At 27.7% G+C, this 19,876-nt stretch overlaps 2 protein-coding genes across 4 annotated transcripts; both read left to right on the forward strand.

The window, feature by feature from the left end:
* Positions 1-93: 93 nt before the first annotated feature.
* On the forward strand, positions 94-5,957 carry LOC113003901. Of its 2 annotated transcripts, XM_039455905.1 has the most exons (9): positions 94-648; positions 813-1,461; positions 1,607-1,724; positions 2,528-2,789; positions 4,535-4,651; positions 4,754-4,844; positions 4,983-5,128; positions 5,279-5,411; positions 5,493-5,957. In XM_039455905.1, the coding sequence occupies exons 3-9, from the start codon at positions 1,637-1,639 to the stop codon at positions 5,541-5,543; spliced, it is 888 nt and encodes a 295-aa protein (XP_039311839.1). In that variant the 5' UTR covers positions 94-648; positions 813-1,461; positions 1,607-1,636; the 3' UTR covers positions 5,544-5,957. The 2 variants fall into 2 exon arrangements, with proteins under 2 accessions (XP_039311839.1, XP_039311840.1); XM_039455906.1 differs by lacking the exon at positions 94-648 and having other exon boundaries at positions 796-1,461.
* A 4,182-nt stretch (positions 5,958-10,139) lies between these two features.
* Positions 10,140-16,995, forward strand: LOC113003902. 2 transcript variants are annotated; one of them, XR_005576026.1, is made up of 9 exons: positions 10,140-10,568; positions 10,941-11,060; positions 11,212-11,329; positions 12,134-12,389; positions 15,562-15,678; positions 15,778-15,868; positions 16,003-16,176; positions 16,301-16,433; positions 16,516-16,995. XR_005576026.1 is itself a non-coding variant. In XM_039455908.1 (9 exons), exons 1-9 carry the CDS (start codon positions 10,425-10,427, stop codon positions 16,564-16,566), a joined length of 1,176 nt encoding a protein of 391 aa, XP_039311842.1. In that variant the 5' UTR covers positions 10,140-10,424; the 3' UTR covers positions 16,567-16,995. The 2 variants fall into 2 exon arrangements, 1 of the variants encoding a protein (XP_039311842.1); XM_039455908.1 differs by having other exon boundaries at positions 16,003-16,148.
* The last annotated feature ends 2,881 nt before the right edge of the window (positions 16,996-19,876 follow it).

Genomic DNA, 19,876 nt, shown 5'->3' on the forward strand with positions numbered 1-19,876 from the left:
CTTATATCATTTAATCGAACTAACACAGGTAAAATTGTTAAATTGCGCATGTTTCGATCTCACAATGTAATATTTCGTTACATTTTACATTACGTTAAATTAAACAATTTATGCTAAAATTTGAGATAAAAGTTTAAAGAAAACGGAGTTATAAAATGTGTAAATAATGAATTAAAAAAAGAAAATGAGTGATCTACTCTCTCCGTTGTCAAACGCATACACATGATTGTGAAGAAATGATTTGTACCAATTCTTTACACATTGGTAGTATATATATATATATATATATATATATATATATATAAATCTTTTTTATTATTTATATGTGAAATTAAGAAATAGAATATTTAGAAAATGTAAGTATATATTAATCAAAGACGTTTTAAACAAGAAATTGCATAAAATTTACCAGCAATGCGTATTTGATAACTATTACATTGAATTTTCAAGCCAGCAACTTTTCTAAGGAATGAAACGTCACTTGAGACAGCACGCACCAGACTGAGGAACATTACAACCTGTTGTACTCTCGCACCTGCGCAGTCCATACAAGTCCCTCTACAAAGTATTGTTTTATGGGAAATAAACATCTGTTATATTATTTCCATATACAGAATCGATCCTTTGCACACCATTTACGAAATAAAGGTGTACATTTTTTTTCTCTCTTACCACCCATTTTATTCAGTCTACATTGCATTTAAGTTAAATTGGACAATTTGTTTAAAAAAAAAATTCAAATAAAAAATAAATTTATTGAATATTCATCTGATAAACAAAAGAAATAAGCAAATTTATCTTTTCTCTATCAGTTTCATTTTAACATTCATGAAGAAATGATCTGTATAGACTGTCTGAATATCAGCCTTAATCGGTTACTATTGCTCACAATTGGTCTATGGCCTTATCAGCAATCTACACTTGTTCGACTTCAATTCTTTTTATTTTTTGGAATTTTAACGACTGCTATTCTATTTCAGGTACATTTATATTTTTAATTATATCATTATGTAACAAATACAATATTAAACTTTAATATGTATGTGTCCTTCTAACTGCAAATAAATGCACAATGAAAAAAATATATATTGATAGAAAGATTAGAGTTTATTTATAATATTATCATTGAAATCTTTTTGTTTACAATTTATTTTACAATTAAAATCATATACATTATAATAAATATAAAGATTATTAATTTCTAAATACATTAATTTTTATATGGATTTCTTATATCATTATGCATTAAAAAATGCAGTCGGTGATTCATGGCTAACAATTTTTTCACCCGACAAAAAATAGCAATATTATGAAATTTATTGTAAAAAATATTTTTTGCAGTTTACAGTATTATTTACTTTTAAATATACTCTGAATTTACTCATTGAGGTCCTTTCCTCTGCGTTGTTTTTCGCTGTTTTGGCAATTAAATACTTTTCATTTAATTTTAAAATCGAAATCGTAAGTGAATGATATTGTACATATATTATGTAACATGGTTATAAACTGACAAGCCTTTTTCAAAATGTAGATTTTAATATATATAAATATGATATGTTTTTTCTTGAGTGTAATTAAAAGAATGACAAAATTTTGTTAAATATAGATAAAATGTTTGTTGAAACAACTGCAGCATATGTATGATGAGCTAATTGACAAGAACGAAATTGATATTATAAAAAAGCATGCTAGTTTTGCAAAACGTTATGCGATTGCGTTAATATGTAAGGCTATGGCTTTTGTTGCAACTTATATTACACGAAACATATGTCAAAAGTTAGGGTGAGTTGAGTGCCAAAAAAAATAACGTAAGAGAAAAAATTGTTTATTACTAATACAACAATTGTACAAACCTACTCGATTTCTTTAAATTGTATTAAAATCACAATTATTTTCTAAATACTTTTCATACCGAAAACAAAATTTGTTTTATATTTTCTACATATACAAAAATCTGCCGCTAGACTTCAGAACTCGCGGATTTATTTTCGCAATAACTATAAATCAATGAGAAAAAATTGAACGAAGAAAAATAGAGGAGAAGCAGACAGAGAGCAAAGAAGTGTAAACTGCATGTCGTTAAAGTGCTGCAAATTGAAACACAGCTAAAGGTTTCAGCAATTTTACCTTCTTAAGCAACCCTTTTATAGCCTACTCGCACCAAGTGATTTTTAAAACGTGACTAAATTTTCAATAATTTAAGAAAAATAAGAAATTGAATAGTAATTGTGATTAGTCAGCAGTGAATTTTTACGCAGAAGGCATAAAAGAGTTTGTGTCCTGATATAAAAAGTGCATAAAAAAATGACGTCTATGTAAAAAAAATAAAAAGTAGGTACGTACCGGTAATAAAAGTTAAATATTCTGTCATTAATAAAAGTTTTCTTATTTTATTTTATTCTTTTATGTCCAATAAATCTACTTTTGACATATATCTCGTATTTCTAAGCTAATTAAATTTACTTTCCAAGTAATTAAGCTAGTAATGTTATTCACTTTTTAAATAAAATAATTTTTAAATATGCAGTGTTATTCATATTAAGCGCATCCACTTTAAGTTTATGCTATTTTTGGCCGCTTATTTCCAATATTCTGTTCTCTACGAATGTGACTCAATTACGTCCAATCCCGATTATGTTTGAATATTTCATCGATCAAGAAAAATACTCCTATTTGATATTGTTCCACTTGTTCGCGGCCGTTATCATAGGATCTACTGCAATAATAGCAACAGGAGCAATGTTAATAATTTATGAAAAGTATGTTTGCGGAATGTTTCAAATAGCCAGGTAAGAGAATGCATACAAAGCTAAATAATAAAAATCTGGGAAATTAAAAAATCAAATAGAGAAGCTATATAAAGTGCGTTAAATTCCATTATTCATTTAAAGTACTAAAATTTATCCAAAATTTTTCATAGGTGTCTCAGAAATATTTTTATTAAAAAAATAAAACATTTCAGAAAGATTTCGAAATATCTTTGCCATGTTTCAGAGATGTCACTGAGATAGCAAAATGTCTGCGATTCTTGCATTTGAAACTTTGCAGAAAAATTGTTGATCGTAATTCTTTGAATATAATAATATTTTAATGTATAATATTATATTCAAAAGATTATAAGTAATAAAAATTACAATAAAAATTATATATAAAATACAATTGGGTTTATTTTATGTTTAATTTATTATTTGAAATCAATCAATATAAAAAATGTAAATATAATTTCTAAAATATTTAATGAAAAGAATGCATATATAGGGTGTTGTAAAAGTTTTGAGACAGCAAAATATCTCAAAAATTAAGCATTTTAGAAAAAAGTGTTTAAGATAAAAATTGTAAGGTTTAAAAGGATCTATTTACTGATGTTATCAGTTTGACGTTAAATGCCATCGTCAAAGTCAGATCAAAATCACATTAACTTTTTGAAATAGAACAGCCTATTCTTGATTCCAATCTTTCATAGCTGGTGTCAAAACCTTTTCAAAACACTATAAATAAAATTTTTGTTGTTAAGTACTTTCCGTGTTATAAAGTTTGTAAGCTACAGTCTACTGTAACTTTCAAGCCCATTAACTCCAAAAGTACTTAATAAAACATAACTTCTTTATAGTGTTTTCTTGAAATCGACTACAAAAAAATGCAATAAAAGGATTAGAATGTTAGAAAATTGCCGATATCCCTTAATTAATTAACTACTGATACTTTAATATTCTATATCTTTTATTGCATTTTCTTGTAGTCGATTTCAAGAACTTTTCAAAACAATATAAAGAAGTTTATTTTCATTAAGTACTTTCTGAGTTAACAGGCTTGAAAGTACATTGTTGTTTCAAGCCTCATAACTTGTGGAAAGTACTTAACAAAAATAAACTTATTTATAATATTTTGGAAAGCTCTTGACACCAACTATTAGATACTGAAATCAATAAAGTGTTCCATTTAAAAAAGTTAATGTGATTTTGATCTGACCTTGGCGACGTCATCCAAGGTCAAACTGTTAAGATCAGTAAATAAATCTTTTTAAATCCTGCAACTTTTATCTGAAATACTTTTTCCTAAAATGCTTAGTTTTCGAGATATTTTGCAGTCCCGGAACTTTTATAACACCCAGCATATAAAAATATATACATATAATACATATATGTATAAGAATAACTCCTACTACATAGATTTCACACATGTAGCGCAAATGGACTTGAAAAATTTTTACTCGTCCAGTCGACGAGAGCAACAAAGCAAATTTTCTGCTTGGCTATATTATCTAAATAGAAAATTTCCGTAATTTTAAAAAACCTAATTCAAAAATTTACATATAGTAGATTTTAAAAACAGTTTTATTGAAACATTTTATATAACATATTGCAGAATTTTTTTTAGAAATGCTGCATATAAAACGTGGAAAATTGAAACCTTTCTGAAAGTTTTTTGCAACAATTGTTATGGGATATGCAACACAAACTATATGCGAATTTCAGTATTCGCAATTAATTTCGGAATGCAGTCTTAATTAGAATAAAGAATAAATTGCTTGTAGTTATCGAATAACACGAGTAATGACATTTGAAAATCAAGAAAATAAAAACCTGCAAAACGAGAATTTGATTTGTAAAAAAATAATTCGTGCCGTGGATATGCACCGCAAAGCGATGCAGTTGGTATTTACATAATAGTAATTATATACGTATTTGTAATAACGTTAATTGTTATAACCCATATAAATATATGCACATATAATATTCTTTTTCTATTAAAGATTTTGCGACACATTTACATCTACATTTCATGTTACGTTCTGCATTATGATAGTAGTTGGAATAACTTGCGAAAGTCTTAATCTTTTTCTGGTAAGTACTGTCTTACGTTTTTAAATATATTTACGCATAATAGTAGCAATACCAAATTTTCATAGACAATTATGATTAATTATTAATTTGTTGTATACTATCAATTTCATTTTTACTGAGAATGCCTTTGTATTTTAGATTTGTCAAATAATATCGTTCAAATATGATACTGTAAAACTGATCTTGAACGGAGGATTTCTTCTCGTACCACTTATGTACATGATAATATGCAATTATTGTGCGCAAGAAATTACAGATTATAGTAATGATATATATGTTGCCGCGTACGAAAAATATTTCTACGATAATATTGTGCATATTTCTTACAGAATATTACAATAATAAACACTGTTATTGAATTAAAATATAAATGCGGTAAAAATTATTGTCAATTTTTTGTCTTTCTTTAATTATTAATTCGTATTATGGTGCAGGTATAGTATTCAATGGTACATGGCTCCGATAAAAATACAAAAAATAATAATATTCTTATTGCAAAGAAGTACTAAAGTATTCCATATACAAGTTGGTGGAATATTTGTAGCGTCATTAGAAGGTGCAGCTACGGTAAGAAAGTATATGTATTAACTTGTATATTAAATAGTATAATATATTTAGAACAAAAAAAAAAAGTTTATATTATTGCAGATGTTGAGTACCGTAGTATCATATTTCACTATTCTTTACTCTGTAAAGTGATGCAAAATACATTTATTAAAAATAGACCAAATTAGTGTATAAGGATGTTATAATAATAATTAAGGCAGTTTTGTCTATTATCTTAAAAGAAGCAGAGTTCAATAGATTAGACGGGATTGTAAAGATTGTAAAAGTAGAAAAATTGCGACATGTATAACTATAGTTTATAATAACATATAAAAAATATATTTCACCAGTAACAGATTATTAATAATATTTATTATAAATGAGTCAATAGTTGATATATCAAAATGTAAAAAAAAACGAACTGTCTGTCACTGCTGTAAAAAATGAAAATAAATATGTTTTATTTTGATCTACTCTCTCCGTTGTCAAACGCATACACATGATTGTGAAGAAATGGTTTGTACCAATTCTTTACACATTGGTCTCAATAAATGTTTGTTATTCATAGTTGGCCTGAGCAGTCTAAATTTATTCACCCCTAATTAATTTTGTTTATTAGTATTTTGATGACATTTATCTAGGTTAACGTACGTTAATATAATTTTAATTTTATAATAGTTTTATATTTTTAAGAATCTTTTACTTTGTTTTATAATAGTTTTAATATATTAAAACTATTATAAAAGTATGGAAATGTCATACATATACATTATACCCAAGAAAAAAATTATTTTATGTTCATATTAAAAGTAATCCTATGTACGTTTAGGTGCATTAATAAAGGCCATTTTTTTGGTGTAAAAGCAATTTAACCAATCATGTGTTGCCATTGGCTTAGTTGATTCGTTTAATTGGCAAAAATTGCTGTGATTTTTGTACTAACTACATCGATAAAGGACCTCATTAATGCATCTCATTGTACTCGTATATGCATTTTGGCCATGTAAAAGCAATTTAACCAATCATGTGTTGCCATTGGCTTAGTTGATTCGTTTAATTGGCAAAAATTGCTGTGATTTTTGTACTAACTACATCGATAAAGGACCTCATTAATGCATCTCATTGTACTCGTATATGCATTTTGGCCATATAAAGCCATATATGATCATATATGATTATACAGTGTATCAGAAAATATTCACTTATGCTCTCGTGGGTTGATAGAGCAAGTAAAACTGAGAAGAAATGACCTTTACCATTTTTCAAAATTCACATTGGTTACCGAGATAAAAATAAATGAAGTCGGCAAATGTATTTTCCCTACCTACCGCACGTGGGGACCGCCTGTCCGTCGCAAAACTATAGGGTGATGTAACAAGCAGCGTGGTGAGAAAAGAGAAGCAGCAATGGCTGTTTTACCCGCCTCACCGCGCTATCGACCACGGCTGCCAATGGTTTGGCAACCGACAGGCAATCCCCGTGTGCGGTAGGTAGAGAAAGTACATGTTCATTTGACGATTTCATTAATTTTTATCTCAGTAATTATTGTGATTTTTGAAAAATAGTAAAAAACTTTTCTTTACAATTTTACCTGCTCTATTAACCCACGAGAACATAAGTAATATTTATCAAACATCCTATATGTATAAATAATTATATCTATATATAATTATAAATTTATATATCTATATATAATTATAAATCTGTTTATATAGATGTAAGTTACACTTACTTTATTAATTATAATAAACAAGATACAAAATGTAGTAACCTTATTTATTAATTAATACAGTCGCAAATTTCTTTCGGAAAGCGCCTGTTGATTGAAATGCCTAGTGATCTCGGGACTCCCCCTCCCCCCTTGTCCAGGAAGATAGTTCACCATAAAGTTTTGGCCGTTAAGAATCCAGTATAACTTGCCCCTCCTCCACGAAAGGGAGATACAGGATTTTCCCATAATAAAAAAAAGTTACAAATTTCTGAAACCAAAAAGAACAGCAGTGCTGAAGCCTTTAAAGGGATGCTAAAGTAACAAGAATTATGACATTTACAGCAATTGAAAATCTTCAAATTGGCTTTAATTGGCAGAATCACAGAAACTTTTTTCAGAATTAAAATATGCGTACAAGAAACATTAACAATGATATATTTTACAAGAAAATCAAACAAAATGGCTTGATGACTTCATCATGTTCAATTTTTCCGATATTAAATTTATAAGCTGCCCTAAAGATTGCTTAAAATTATAGAAAAAGTGGCAAATATTGTTGATTAATTAAAAAATGTATGCTACTTTTTTTGTAAAATAAACTTTGAATTTAAGTAGAAAAATTTGGATTATTTATCTGTATAGAGGAGAAGGTGATATTTAGGCCGTGTAGGTATTATGGTTACTCGTATTATCTTCACTATTAGATGATGAATTTTAGTAATTACTTATGGAATTATTTGTTTAGTAGTCTACTAATTAACAGTAATATACAAATATGCAAAAACCGACAATTATTATAAATCATTTTTATTTTCAAATATTTCAAAATTTTCTCAAGAGATAATTTAAAATTTAATTACATATACTTCCTGATTTTTTGTGATCTTGAACGCATTATCACACAAGGATATAAACACTCAAGTGTTTTTTTATTATTTAATATTCTATTTAATATTTTATTATTAATAATTAATAATTATTTAAAAATATAATGTAAAATGATAGTCTGCTATTTATAGCCCATTATTTCGATGGAAAGGGAAAGAAAATCTTCATTTATGCCAAATTTTCATTGGCTAATTTACTAAAATAGTTATATTTACCGCTACCTCAATCCTAATTTAACGTGTGTTTATATATATGCAATAATAAAAATATAACTTTCAAAAATTTGGATGTACACATTTAAAGTATTACTTTGTTAGTATTATAATTGAAATGTTAGCAAATGTGTATTACACAGTTTGCATTTTTATTAATAAATGGAATTTTCTTCATTGTCATGATTTAATAAGTACAATGCTCGATAGTACGTAGCCTCTGTGCATACACAGAAACTGATACTCTTTCTATTACAAAGAAGTAGCAAATAGCAAATCTTTTTATCAATCGCTGATATATTTGTGGCGTCCTGAAAGTGTTTTACCACGGTAATAATTATACACTATGTTAAACTCACATCATTCTTCTAATGATAATGCAAGAGAAAACATATTTATTGCAGTTATTAAAAACATCAATGTCTTATTTCACTTTTATATGTTTTGTACCGCAATGACACTAAAGTATATTATCCACAAAAAAACACAAGACCATGAAGTTTCATAATTAAATGAATAAAATCTGATTTAAGCTTGCGTAAATTAAATGTGTTAAAATAACGGATTTTTTTTATATTTTGATAATAACATTTTTACGAGATGTTACAATAAATTAAATGAATACTAAGGCATTCAAAATTGTAAAAGCTACATAATTATAATATGATAATATAATGTACAATATATATTCGCCGTCGCTATAAATTTTATTTAATTGATTTTACAAAAAAGTCTTCTTTTTGTAAATGTAATAAAATTTTGTATAATTACATTATTAAATATCATGCAAAAAATTATTTTTTAATTTTCCGTACAGCACGTAATATTGCAACAATAGTGCGACAATATTACAACATCACAGTAATATTACAGCAATATTGTAATATTACAGCAACATTGCAACAATATTGTTGTTATATTGCAATATTACGTGCAGTACGGTAGCTTTATTACTATATCAAACGTTATACATTATGTGATGTGTCACATATTTTCGATCAACTTTATTTAATTTTTAAAGCAGTTTAATATTAAGTCAATTAACAGAGTAATGAAATAATAAACAAAATCGTTAAATTCGTTTAACACAATTTATGTTAATCTGAACAAAAAAAAAAAAATACCAAATTAATCATTTCAATTGTAAAAAACGTTAATTTAAAAAATATATTAATAAGTAATTAACAAATTAATAGCTTACACAAATGTCCAAAAATTCTGATAATAATACTCGTATATAAGTACAGCGGATTATTAATAAACTTATTTAAAGCAATTAACTCGATTTAAAATCCACCTTTCAGATATTTCATAGAATTATAAAATTTGTAAAAAAAATTTTTATCTATAATGTTCCATGTTATAATGTGTAATTTAAATAAAATTGATAAGTACAAAATACTTGAAATAAAAAGCAGAACTGCACGCAATATAACCGTTTGTTGTCTGAACTCCTTGAATTAATGTGCACTTAAAATTATATAGATATATATTTAAAAGTTAGTAAACGCATGAAGAAACATTTCAGTGAAGTCTAGTGCAGGAACAGAAAACAAACGGTATGTATACTTTTATTAATTTTGTATGTTATTATATATAAGACATATACCAATTAAAAAAATTTGTATAACTAATTTGTCCTTTAAAAAAACAGAAAATTTACATACACAATTTACATACAAATATTATAACTTTTTTATTATTAATATGTGAAATTTAAAAAAAATATTTAGAAAATGTAAGTATATATAAATCAAAGACGTTTTCAACAAGTAATTGCGTAATATTTACCAACAATGTGTATGATAACTATTACATTGAATTTTCAAGTTAGCAACTTTTCTAAGGAATGAAACGTCACTTGAGACAGCACGCACCAGACTGAGGAACATTACAACCTGTTGTATTCTCGCACCTGCGCACCACTCCATTGTCATACAAGTCCCTTAACAAAGTATTGCATTATGAGAAATTAACATCTGTTATATTATTTCCATATACAGAATCGATCGTTTACACAACTCTTGCGAAATAAAGGTATAAATGTTTTTCTCTCTTACAACTTTTTTTCATTCAGTCTACATTGCATTTAAGTTAAATTGGTCAATTTGTTAAAAAAAAAATTCAAATAAAAAAACAAATTTATTGAATATTCATCTGACAAAAAAAAAATAAGCAAATTTATCTTTTCTGTATCAGTTTCATTTTAACGTTCATGAAGAAATGATCTGTATAGACTGTTTGAATATCAGCCTTAATCGGTTACTATTGCTCACAATTGGTCTATGGCCTTATCAGCAATCTATACTTGTTCGACTTCATTTTTTTTTATTTTTTGGAATTTTAACGACTTTTATTCTATTTCAGGTACATTTATATTTTTAATTATATCATTATGTAATAAATACAATATTAAATACAATATTAAATTTTAATAAGTATGTGTCTTTCTAACTGCAAATAAATGCACATTGATAAATATACATTGATAGAAAGATTAGAGTTTATTTATAATATTATCGTTGAAATCTTTTTGTTTACAACTTATTTTAAAATTAAAATCATATACATTGTAATAAAAATAAAGATTATTAATTTCTGAATACATTAATTTTTATATGGATTTCTTATATCATTATGCATTAAAAAATGCAGTCGGTGATTCATGACCAACAATTTTTTCATCCGACAAAAAAATAAGAATATTATGAAATTTATTGTAAAAAATATTTTTTGCAGTTTACAGTATTATTTACTTTTAAATATACTCTGAATTTACTCATCGAGGTCCTTTCCTCTACGTTGTTTTTCGCTGTTTGGGCAATTAAATACCTTTCATTTAATTTTAAAATCGAAACCGTAAGTGAATGATATTGTACATATATTATGTAATATGGTTATAAACTGAGAAGCCTTTTTCAAAATGTAGATTTTAATATATATAAATATGATATAAATGTGTTTTTTCTTGAGTGTAATCAAAAGAATGACAAAATTTTGTTAAATATAGATAAAATGTTTGTTGGAACAACTGCAGCATATGTATAATGAGCTAATTGACAAGAATGAAATTGATATTATAAAAAAGCATGCAAGCTTTGCAAAACGTTATGCGATTGTGTTCTTATGTAAGGCAATGGCTTTTGTTGCATGCAACTTATATTACACGAAACATATGTCAAAAGTTAGGGTCGGTTAAGTAAAAGAAAATAAAGTAAGAAAAAAAATAGTTTATTACTAATGCAACATTTGTACATACCTACTTAATTTCTTAAAATTGTATAAAAGTCACAATTATTTTCTAAGTACTTTTGATACCAAAAACAAACTTCGTTTTATATTTTCTACATAAAAATCCGCCGCTAGACTCTGTAACTCGCGGATTTTTTTCTCGCAATAATTATAAATCAATGAGAAAAGATGGAACGAAGAAAAATAGAAGACAAGCAGACAGAGAGCAAAGAAGTGTAAACTGCATGTCGTTCAAAAATGCTGCGAATTTAAAGACATCTAAAGGTTTCAGCAATTTCACCTTCTTAAGCAACCCTTTTATAGACTACTCGCACCAAGTGATTTTTAAAACGTGACTAAATTTTTAATAATTTAAGGAAAATAAGAAATTGAACAGTAATTGAATTAGTCAGCAGTGAATTTTTATACAGACGGCATAAAAAAGCTTGTGTCTTGATAGAAAAAATGCATAGGAAAAATGACGTCTAAGTAAAAAAAATAAAAAGTAGGTTCGTATCGGTAATAAAAGTTAAATATTCTGTCATTAATAAAAGTTTTCTTATTTTATTTTATTCTTTTATGTCCAATAAATCTACTTTTGACATATATTTCGTATTTCTAAGCTAATTAAATATACTTTCCAAGTAATTAAACTAGTAATGTTATTCACTTTTTAAATAAAATAATTTTTAAATATGCAGTGTTATTCATATTAAACGCATCCACTTTAAGTTTATGCTATTTTTGGCCGCTTATTTCCAATATTCTGTTCTCTACAAATGTGACTCAATTACGTCCATTGCCGATTATATATTTCATCGATCAAGATAAATACTTCTATGTGAAATTATTTCACTTCTCCGCGGCCTTTATCATAGGATGTACTGCAATAATAGCGACAGGAGCAATGTTAATAATTTATGAAAAGTATGTTTGCGGAATGTTTCAAATAGCCAGGTAAGAGAATGCATACAAAGCCAAATAATGAAAATCTGGGAAATCAAAAAATTAGGAAGGCTATATAAACTGCGTTAAATTTTATTATTTATTTAAAGTACTGAAATTTATCCGAAATTTTTCATAGGTGTCTCAGAAATATTTCTTTGAAAAAATAAAACATTTCAGAAAGGTTTCAAAATATCTTTGCCATGTTTCAGAGATGTCACTGACAAGGGGAGGACGCGGTGACTCACCCTGGGATTTCGACCCCAATTTTTTTAATTAGAGAATTTTAATTCAAGTAATATTTGAAATAATAAATAATATTAATAATATAGTTACGTTACCTTTATATGTTATCCATTAACTTATTATAATTATCAAATAACTTATTATTATTATTACTTACTTATTATTTCAAATATTAATTGAATTAAAATTCCCTTAAAATTAAATTTAAATTAATATATAGAATGTGATATTAAATTAAATTTTCTACAACAGAAATTTGCATACTATATCAATATCATCAAAATAAACATAACTAAAAACACTCATTAAAAAAAAAAAAATTATTGCCCACCTCTGGGAGCGGATCTTATGATTTTGAAGCAAGCACCTAACTCACAGAGCCAACTGCGCTAATTGGAAGGAGAGTTACCGAAAAGGCTTATACAACGCGCCGCGGTATGGCCAATTTTCACAAATTTATTACTCCAAAACTAAAGCCTATTCAATCAAACCATGGAAAACGTAACTTTTTTTCATCTCTAGAATAATTAAAAAAATTAGGATCGAAATCCCAGGGTGAGTCACCGCGTCCTCCCCTTGTGAGATAGCAAAATATCTGCGATTCTTGCATTTGAAACTTTGTAAAAATATTTTTGATCATTATTTTTGGAATATAATAATATTTTAATGTATAATATTATATTCAAAAGATTATAAGTAATAAAAATTACAATAAAAATTATATATAAAATACAATTGGGTTTATTTTATGTTTAATTTATTATTTGAAATCAATTAATATAAAAAATATAAATATAATTTCTAAAATATTTAATGAAAAGAATGCATATACAGGGTGTTGTAAAAGTTTTGGGACGGCGGAATATCTCAAAAATTAAGTATTTTAGGAAAAAGTGTTTCAGATAAAAATTGTAAGATTTAAAAGGATCTATTTACTGATGTTATCAGTTTGATCTTGGATCGCCATCGCCATCGCCAAGGTCAGATCAAAATCACATTAACTTCTTTAAATGGGACAGCCTATTTTTGATTCCAGAATCTCATAGCTGGTGTCAAGAGCTTTCCAAAACATTATAAATAAGTTTCTTGTTGTTAAGTATTAGGAGTATAAATAAGTTTCCGCCATTTTTTATCAAAAATTGGGCATTTATTGTGAAAGAACGGTACCTAATGTTTTATTCGATGTATTGTCCATCGCTAGCCACTACTTTTTCCCATCTTTCTGGCAGCATACCGCATCGGAAAAATGCTTCATCTTTTGAAGCTATCCACAAATCGACCCAATTTTTTGTATCTTCATATGATGTGAAATGTTGCTCAGACAGGCCATGCGCCATCGAAACAGGTAGTAATCAGAAGGAGCAATGGTGAATACGGCGGTTAGGGTAAAACTTCCTAATTGAGTGTTTCCAGGTAGGTTTTGACCGGCGCCGCAACATGTGGTCAAGCATTACCATGCAGAAGAATAACTTTGTCGTGTCTGAAGTAGTAGTGGGCACGTTTTTCCTTGAGTACTCGGCTCAATCTCATCAATTGTGTTCGGTAGAGAGCCCCAGTAAGGATTTCATTCGGTTTGAGCAACTCATAATACACGACACCAAGCTGATCCCACCAAATACACAACATGAGCTTTTTTCCATGAATGTTCTGCTTGGCTGTCGATGTTGAAGCATGGCCAGGTGGTCCCCATGATTTCTTCTTCTTTGGGTTATCGTAGTAGATCCATTTTTCACCAGTGACTATACGATGCAAAAAACCCTTTCGTTTATGCCTGGCAAGCAGCATTTCACATGTGAAAAATCGGCGTTCAACGTTTCTCGGCTTCAGTTCATACGGAACCCAATTTCCTTGTTTTTGAATCATTCCCAATAATTTTAAGCAATGTGAAATTGCTGGTTGAGTCACTCCTAATGTAAGTGCAAGTGCTTCTTGCATTTGGCACGAATCTTCATCTAATAATGTTTCCAATTCCGCGTCTTCGTACACTTTCGGCCTTCCGCTACGTTCTTTGTCTTCGACGTCAAATTCACCGTTCTTAAACTTGTGAAACCACTCACGGCAACTTCTCTCACTTAAGGCAGCCTCACCATGTGCTTCTACAAGCAATCGATGCGCCTCGGCTGCAAATTTCTTCAAATTAAAGAAGTAAATCAAAAGCTCCCGCAAATGACGCTTATTCGGCTCAAAACTCGACATTTTCGCATGAAAGAAGATATATGATGCTGATACAAAATCGCTAAATTTTAAGGTTATGTTGTTGCCAGATGTCCAACCTTACGATATAACGTTTTACAACAGACAATTTCAACCATAACACTAGTGGTGCCATTTTTTGTGAAATGGCGGAAACTTATTTATACTCCTAAAACTTTCCGTGTTATGATGTTTGAAAGCTACAGTTTATTGTAACTTACAAGCCCATTAACTCTGAAAGTACTTAATAAAAAATAAGTTTTCGAGATATTTTTCGTCCCGGAACTTTTATAACACTGTATATAAGAATATATACATATAAATATATATACATATATATATGGTACATAAATGTATAAGAATAACTCCTATCATATAAATTTCACATATGTAGCACGAATGGACTTAAAAATTTTTTCTCGTCTAGTCAGCCAGAGCAACAAAACAAATTTTCTGCTTGGCTATATGATCTAACAAGTAGAAAATTTCCCTAATTTTATAAAGCCCAATTGAAAAATTTACATATGGTAGATTTTAAAAACAGTTCCATTAAAACGTTTTATATAACAAATTGCAGAATTTTTTCAGAAATGCTGCTTATGAAATGTGAGAGATTGAAATCTTTCTGAAAGTTTTTTGCAACAATTATTATGAGATATGCAACACAAACTATATGCAAATATCAGTATTTGCAATTACTTTCGGAACGCAGCCTTAATTATAATAAAGAATAAATTGCTTGTAGTTATCGAATAACACGAGTAATGACATTCAAAAATCAAGAAAATGAAAACCTGCAAAACGAGAATTTGATTTGTAAGAAAATAATTCGTGCCGTGAATATGCAGCGCAAAGCTATGCAGTTGGTATTTATATAATAGTAATATATGTATTTGTAATAACGTTAATTGTTATAACGCACATAAATGTATGCACATATAATATTCTTTTTCTATTAAAGATTTTGCGACACGTTTACATCTACATTTCATGTAACGTTCTGCATTATGATAGTAGTTGGAATAACTTGCGAAAGTCTTAATCTTTTTCTGGTACTGTCTTACGTTTTTAAATATATTTACGCATAATAGTAGCAATACCAAATTTTCATAGACAATTATGATTAATTATTAATTTGTTGTATACTATCGATTCCATTTTTACTGAGAATGCTTTTGTATTTTAGATTTGTCAAATAATATCATTCGAATATGATACTCTAAAACTGACCTTGAACGTAGGATTTCTTCTCCTATCACTTATCTACATGATAATATGCAATTATTGTGCGCAAGAAATGACAGATTATAGTAATGATATATATGATGCCGTGTACGAGAAATATTCATACAATAATATTGTACATATTCGTCTTACAGAATATTACAATAATAAACACTGTTATTTAATTCAAATATGAATGCAATGAAAATTATTCTCAATTTTTCGTCTTTCTTTAATTATTAATTCGCATTATGGTGCAGGTACAGTATTCAATGGTACATGGCTCCAATAAAAATACAGAAAATAATATTATTCTTATTGCAAAGAAGTACTAAAGTATTCCATATACAAGTTGGTGGAATATTTGTAGCGTCACGAGAAGGTGCAGCTACGGTAAGAAAGTATATGTATTAACTTATATATTAAATAGTATGATATATTTTGAACAAAAAAAAAGAACCTTATATTATTGCAGATGTTAAGTACTGTAGTATCATATTTCACTGTTCTTTATTCTGTAAAGTAGTGATGCAAAATACATTTATTAACAATAAACAAAATTAATGTATAAGAATATTATGATAATAATTAAGACAGTTTTGTCTATTATCTTAAAAGAAGCAGAGTTCAATAGATTAGACGGGATTGTAAAGATTGCAAAAGTAGAAAAATTATGACATATATAACTATAGTTTATATTAACATATAAAAAATATATTTCACCAGTAACACAATATTAATAATATTTATTATAAATGAGTCAATAGTTGATATATCAAATTTGTAAAAATAAAACGAACTGTCTGTCACTGCTGTAAAAAATAAAAATAAATGTTTTATTTTGATCTACTCTCTCTGTTGTCAAACGCATACACATGATTGTGAAGAAATGGTTTGTACCAATTCTTTACACAATTTTTTACACATTGGTCTCAATAAATGTTTGTTATTCATAGTTGGCCTGAGTAGTCTAAATTTATTCACCTCTAATTAATTTTGTTGATTAGTATTTTGATGACATTTATCTAGGTTTACGTACGTCGATATAATTTTAATTTTATAATAGTTTTATATGTTTAAGAATCTTTTACTTTGTTTTATAATAGTTTTAATATATTAAAACTACCTATTATAAAAGCATGGAAATGTCATACATATATATTATACCCAAGAAAAAAACTCTTGTATGTTCATATTAGAAGTAATCCTATGTACGTTTAGGCGCATTAATAAAGGTCATTTTTTTTATGTAAAAGCAATTTAACCAATCATGTGTTGCCATTGGCTTAGTTGATTCGACTAATTGGCAAAAATTACTGTGATTTTTGCACTAACTACATCAATAAAGGACCTCATTAATGCACCTCATTGTACTCATATATGCATTTTGGCCATAAAAAGGCATACATGATCATATATTATTATACAGTGTATCAGAAAATATTCACTTATGCACTCGTGGGTTGATACAGCAAGTAAAACTGAGAAGAAGTGACCTTTACCATTTTTCAAAATTCACACTGGTTACCCAGATAAAAATAAATAAAGTCGGCAAATGAACATGTACTTTCCCTACCTACCGCACGCGAGGACCGCCTGCCCGTCGCAAAATTATAGGCTGATGTAACAAGCGGCATGGTGAGAAAAGAGAAGCAGCAATGGTTTTACCCGCCTCACCGCGCTATCTACCGCGGCTGCCAATGGTTTGGCGACCGACAGGCAGTCCCCATGTGCGGTAGGTAGAGAAAGTACATGTTCATTTGCCGATTTCATTAATTTTTATCTCAGTAACTATTGTGATTTTTGAAAAATGGTAAAAGACTTTTCTTTTCAGTTTTACCTGCTCTATTAACCCACGAGAACATAAGTAATATTTATCAAACACCCTATATGTATATATAATGATATCTATATATAATTATAAATCTATATATCTATATATAAATATCAATCTGTTCATATAGATGTAAGTTACACTTACTTTATTAACTTTAATAAACAAGATTCAAAATGTACATACCTTATTTATTTATTAATCCAGTTGCAAATTTCTCTCGAGGGGCGCCCGTTGATTGAAATGCCTAGTGATCTCGGGACGACCCCTCCCCCCTCGACTATGAAGATAGTTCATCATGGAGTTTTGGCCGTTAAGAATCCAGTATAACTTACCCCTCCTCCACGAAAGAGAGATACAGGATTTCCCCATAATAAAGAAAAGTTACAAATTTCTGAAACCAAAAAGAACAGCAGTGCTGAAGCCTTTAAAGGGATGCTAAAGTAACAAGAATTGTGACATTTACAGCAATTGAAAATCTTCAAATTGGCTTTAATTGGCAGAATAACAGAAACTTTTTTCAGAATTAAAATATGCGTACAAGAAACATTAACAATGATATATTTTACAAGAAAATCGAACAAAATGGCTTGATGACTTCATCATATTCAATTTTTCCGATATCAAATTTATAAGTTGCCCTAAAGATTGCTTAAAATTATAGATAAAGTGGCAAATATTGTTCTTTAATTAAAAAATGTATGCTACTTTTTTTGTAAAATAAACTTTGAATTTAAGTAGAAAAATCTGGATTACTTATCTGTATAGAGGAGAAGGTAATATTTAGGCCGTGTAGGTATTATGGTTACTCGTATTATCTTCATTATTAGATGATGAATTTTAGTAATTACTTATGGAATCATTTGTTTAGTAGTCTACTAATTAACAGTAATATAAAAATATGCAAAAACCGACATTTATTATAAATCATTTTTATTTTCAAATATTTCAAAATTTTCTCAAGAGATAATTTAAAATTTAATTACACATACTTCCTGATTTTTTTGTGATCTTGAACGCATTATCACACAAGGATATGAACACTCAAGTGCTTTTTTATTATTTAATATTCTATTTAATATTTTATTATTAACAATTAATAATTATTTAAAAATATAATGTCAAATGATAGTCTGCTATTTATAGCCCATTATTTCGATGGAAAGGGAAAGAAAATCTTCATTTATGCCAAATTTTTATTGGCTAATTTACTAAAATAGTTATATTTACCGCTACCTCAATCCTAATTTAACGTGTGTTTATACATATGCAATAATAAAAATATAACTTTCAAAAATTTGGATGTACACATTTAAAGTATTACTTTGTTCGTATTATAATTGAAATGTTAGCAAATGTGTATTACACAGTTTGCATTTTTATTAATAAATGGAATTTTCTTCATTGTCATAATTTAATAAGTACAATGCTCGATAGTACGTAGCCCCTGTGCATACACAGAAACTGATACTCTTTCTATTACGAAGAAGTAACAAATAGCAAATCATTTAATTTATCAATCGCTGATATATTTGTGGCGTCCTGAAAGTGTTTTACCACGGTAATAATCATACACTATCTTAAACTCGCATCATTCTTCTATTGATAATGCAAGAGAAAACATATTTATTGCAGTTATTAAAAACATCAATGTCTTATTTCACTTTCATATGTTTTGTACCGCAATGACACTAAAGTATATTATCCACAAAAAAACACAAGACTATGAAGTCATTTTCATAATTAAATAAATAAAATCTGATTTAAGCTTGCGTAAATTAAATGTGTTAAAATAACAGATTTTTTTTAATATTTTGATAATAACATTTTTACGAGATGTTACAATAAATTAAATGAATACTAAGGCATTCAAAATTGTAAAAGCTACATAATTATAAAATGATAATATAATGTACAATATATATTCGCCATCCCTATAAATTTTATTTAATTGATTTTACAAAAAAGTCTTCTTTTTGTAAATGTAATAAAATTTTGTATA

This window comes from Solenopsis invicta, chromosome 12 (genome assembly GCF_016802725.1).
Source record: "Solenopsis invicta isolate M01_SB chromosome 12, UNIL_Sinv_3.0, whole genome shotgun sequence".
In the NCBI taxonomy this organism is placed as follows: Eukaryota; Metazoa; Arthropoda; class Insecta; order Hymenoptera; family Formicidae; genus Solenopsis; species Solenopsis invicta.